General features: G+C 42.4%; 1 protein-coding gene across 1 annotated transcript; it reads right to left on the bottom strand.

The window, feature by feature from the left end:
- Positions 1-1,569: 1,569 nt before the first annotated feature.
- Positions 1,570-3,195, bottom strand: olig2 (oligodendrocyte lineage transcription factor 2; the record flags this gene model as incomplete). The annotated part of the gene is made up of 2 exons (XM_080412394.1): positions 3,108-3,195; positions 1,570-2,501 (listed from the first exon to the last, which is right to left on the bottom strand). The coding sequence occupies exon 2, from the start codon at positions 2,485-2,487 to the stop codon at positions 1,570-1,572; it is 918 nt and encodes a 305-aa protein (XP_080268520.1). The 5' UTR covers positions 2,488-2,501; positions 3,108-3,195.
- Between the last annotated feature and the right edge of the window lie 1,583 nt (positions 3,196-4,778).

The raw sequence follows: 4,778 nt of genomic DNA, 5'->3' as shown, positions 1-4,778 counted from the left end.
GTAGACTACTTAAGGCCTTTGTTAATGATGATCAAATATAAGTTAAAATTCTATTTATAAAGCAAATATTTTCTCAGAGATGTCATTCACTGATAACTTCAAATATCAATACAAAATAATAATAGTCATATATTACATACATTATTATTATTATTGTTGATTTCGTTGTTGTTGTTATTATTATTATTATTTATTATCATCAACAATTGATATTATTGATATTGTATAAGTCAAAGTAGCCTTTAGTGTTTAGTTGTAGTAGGCCAGTGTTTGGTCGTTTGTTTGTGGACATTATTGTAGTGTTGTCCAGCTATTTATAATCATTATGAATGGTTTGTGAAATCGTATATGTAGGCCTAAGTGTGTGAACTGAAATGTCACACACTACACAACAGAAACTTACAGGCTAGCCTGTACAGGACAAGACAAAACAAGTATTTTTCAATTAGATGTTTTTATTTTACATTTAAAATTCCAACATAATCACAGATTCTTATGAAATCCCATCGAAAATAAGTAAATAAATATCATTTAGCACTTTTTTTATAAAAAAATAAAGAGGTGGTCATTCTTTGCGTCGGGCAGTGAATGGCATGCTTGGCAACAAAAGAAAAGTGGGAAGATCGACAACACACAAGTTTAGCCACGTGGGGGCTTGGCAGTGACAAGATAAACAACATGACAGTATGAGGCTGATAAAGCAGGTGCAACATGGTAACCGTGACTGAAAGACACCCCAAACATTAACAATGGTCTAATATAAAATATCTCATACTATATAAACAGAATAACCAATCTACAATATTTACACTCTACATTTGTTCCTTCGAGTTGGGATGAAACTTCGGGGAGCTTCAACTCTGGCTCAGAGGAAGGAAAGGCAAACTATAAAATAAAAGGACAGAACAGAACAAATAAAGAAACAGTAACATTTGCATTAATAGTTGTTTCAATTCGTTGGGGGGGGGGGACTCTGACTGTAAAGAAAACCTGTTATCATCAGTTAACCGCTATAAACAAGTTAGAAACAAAGCACAGCATAGTCCACGTGCACGCAACGTATTCACCAACAGAGATAAATAAACAAAAACATCGTTAGCCTCATTGCATAATTGCCAAGACATTTTTTGGCCAAATTGACATTTCTGCCTAACTCTACTCTCCTAACACTGCATGTTGCTTCATTGTGCCTTATTGCCTATGTCCTCAGCCTATATCAGAATGTCTGTTGAATTCCAAAATGACTTTGGCTTTTAAGTCAACTTGAATCTAACAAGCATTCTGATATAGCCTGAGGACATAGGCAATTAGGCAGGGTGGAGCAGCAGTGTTAGGAGAGTATAGGCAGATATAAATAAAGGCAGATAGACATCACTTAGGCAAAATTCGTTTTTTTCTCATGAAGCAAGAAAGTGTTTTTTTTATTTCTTCTTTCCTGAAAACCTTAAAAAATATGACTCATAGCAATTATGCTATGAGGCTAACGACATGTTGACATGGTTTTTCTGAAACACTCCCTAGACGTCAATGGAGCACAAGTTCGTCCCTATAACGCTCTAACAGTGATTGTCACTTTGAGTCGGTCGTGAGCCGCGGCGGCATCACAGAGCTCATGCCGGACACGTGTGGAGGAGGTGGCACCACTTGGCACATGCTACACGGACAGGGCATCCCCGTGGCGCCGACGCCCCAGTGCTGGAAGCTGCTCCCCAGGGGGCCCGCTCCGCCCGCACCGGGGGCCTTCAGGAGTCCGTGGTGGTGGTGGTGGTGAGGTCTGACCGGGGTCAGGGTGGGGATGCCGGGGGCGGACGACAGCGACGCGGTCGACACGACGGGCGGAAGCAGCGGGTGGTGAACCACGCCCGGGTGAGAGGCGTGGGAGACGGGCACCGGCAGCGGCCCGCCGTGCGTCATGGTGCCGCAGGCGGAGGGGTGGAAGCCGGCGACGTGGTGGTGTCCGCCGCCGCCGCCGTGGCCGTAGATCTCGCTGACCAGCCGCTTCATCTCCTCCAGCGAGTTGCTCAGCATCAGGATGTAGTTCCTGGCCAGCAGCAGCGTGGCGATCTTGGAGAGCTTGCGCACCGACGGGCCGTGCGCGTAGGGCATGACCTCCCGGAGCCCGTCCATGGCGATGTTGAGGTCGTGCATCCTCTTCCTCTCGCGGCTGTTGATCTTCAGGCGGATGTGCTGCAGCTCGCCCTCCGACAGCAGCTTGCGGTCCTTCTTGGACAGCATCCTGAGGGAGTTGAGCGAGTCGTCGTCGTCGTCGTCGTCCATGTCGTTGCTGCAGAGGGAGCGCATGTCGGCGGGGATGAGGTGGTGGCTGATGTCCGGCGGAGAGTCGCTCTGCGTGGACGACACGGTCCCCCCGGAGGAGAAGCCGTGCTTCTTCTTCATGGCCGACAGGAAGATGTGGTGGTGGTCCACCACCTCGGGAGAAGACGGTCTGCTGGACACACGGCTGGCATCGGAGTCCATGGTCCTCATTTAAGCACAAGTTTCTATAAGAACGGGGAACACAATGTAAGTCAACTTTATAAGAAAAAGAGGTCGCGCATCGACAATGGGGTTTCTCAGTGGAGTGCTAGTGCAAAATCCAGTATAGATATAAAAAATAGGAATTGAAAAAATCCCCAAAAGGTATAGCATATCCAAAATTTCATTCATTTTTATTGGCACGCACACTCCAATAAACGAACTCTTACGCGTTTCGGCTATGAGCAGAGTAGGTCAACTTTATTCAAATTAATAGACTTGGCGAATCAAACACGCAGTATAGATTTAGGTCATGGCTACATGGAGAAAATTGCCGATAGGCTACATTAAATATATGGCATTGTCGAAAGATGAAAGTGAAGACACGCTTGAAGTCTAAATATCAACTCTCAGCATGCATAAGCATAACAACAACAACACACTGCAAACTTTTTCTTACTTGTGTAGGCCTACAGTTGACCATTTATCTGAATTGTATTAATTTCATTGTTTTTATTAGTATTATTGTCCGTTCTTAAAAAAATAAATGTAGCACTTTGCAATTTGGTTCAAATATAAAGTGCGTTACAAATAAATTATTAATATTATTATTATTGCAATTGCAAACCTACCGTGGAAAAAAATGTCCAAGCACGATGAAGAGAAAACGTGATGCTGGATCCTCTTGTTATAGTTAGACCTACTACTCCACAGATCGCATCTGACAGCCCTTTTGGCCGCCTGGGCACGACCACAGGTTCTTATAGTGGGCTGCAGCATGGAGGGGCCGTGGTGTCACCAGGCTGTCTCCGAGGCCTCTCCACCAACCAATGAGCTTCCACGGAGGGATGTGAGGGGAGGAGGATGGAGGACCAGAGGCCCCTCTCCTCCAGTCTGATGTAATTACATAGAAACACTATCTTCATTAAATGAATTAGACACACTCCCGCATATGGCTTCTTGAGAAAATGTTGCTTGTGCACATATTCATTTTATTATTATGGCCTAACGAAACGAACAAATAGTAACGACTATAAACTATTCTCTTAAAGGCCTATTTAAAGTTTAATAGTCAATCGCAGAAAATATAATGTTATGGCAATGCTTTACATAATTTAAGTTTTGTTTTCGTTTTTATTTGTTTTTAACTGCAAATTATAGGCTATATGAGTCTATTTCAAAATTTGAAACGACCCTGCACCGAATAATTCATGATCTATTATTATTTGATTGGATACCTCAACTGAACAGGTCTAAACTGCGAATTAAAACGGGCAATAAAATATAGACATATTAATAAACACAGTTTAAATGTTATACTATTCTGTGTCTCATCAGAAAGGTGCGTGATTTCTGCGTCCCTCTACTTTCAAAAGAAAATTTAATTAAAAAAATACATATTTTATAGTTAAACATTACGTCGTCCGTCCTTTGAAACGAAATACAAGTTCAAAGCCTATATATGAGCTAAGCTTAATGCAATATGTTGCTGGTTGCAGTTGGAGACAGTTAATAAGGTGCTTATTGTTTTAACCCATCACCCCCATACACCCCCTGCGGGCGCCCAGCAGCTGATGGCGCCTTTTTAAGCGCATTTTAACGTTAATAAATGAAGCGTGCAAAATGGTTTTTAACGGTTATGATGATCTGTGAAATTTCAATTAGTGCAGCATGGACCCATTGCAGTGTGGCCCTCTGTTGGCGGTAAAGACAGGCTTTAGCAGAAGGTACACATAGGCCAGTGGTTCTCAAACGTTTTCATGTCAAGGACCCCCAAAATGATATGTATTTGGCTGCGACCCCCCCATCTCAAAAATATTTTAAAAAATAGCAGATCTACAAGCTCATAGTGCAGCGCAAAGTGACACAATATGAGCTTGTAGATCTGTATTTTTGAATAGCCAAAGTATAAAATATGGTTAAAGTGGTTAAAATGATTGTGACACTAAATTAATACATTTTACTGGGGACCCCCTGGTACCCCCCAAGGACCCCTGGGGGTCCCCAGACCCCACTTTGAGAACCACTGACACATAGGCTACCCAGTGATTTGCTGTTTGGTAACTGAAGCTGACATGGTCATTGTCCAGGTTGAAATATGACATGTTGATTCAAGCAGTCAAAAATATTAAAATCGCTAATTGCCTCTAAATAAATCGTTAGGTAGACAGGGGATAATGGCAGTTATAGATGCTGAAGAAATATACCAGCTTTTGTGTTTGTTTGTTTGATTGGTGATTGGTTGGTTGGTTTTTTTTTTTTTGTTAAACTAAGTGTTAAATTAAATAGCTTTATATTCCCAT

The sequence above is a fragment of the Gymnoscopelus braueri genome, assembly GCF_963280865.1.
Source record: "Gymnoscopelus braueri genome assembly, chromosome: 18".
NCBI classification, from domain to species: Eukaryota; Metazoa; Chordata; class Actinopteri; order Myctophiformes; family Myctophidae; genus Gymnoscopelus; species Gymnoscopelus braueri.
This window is presented reverse-complemented; position numbering and strand designations above follow the sequence as displayed.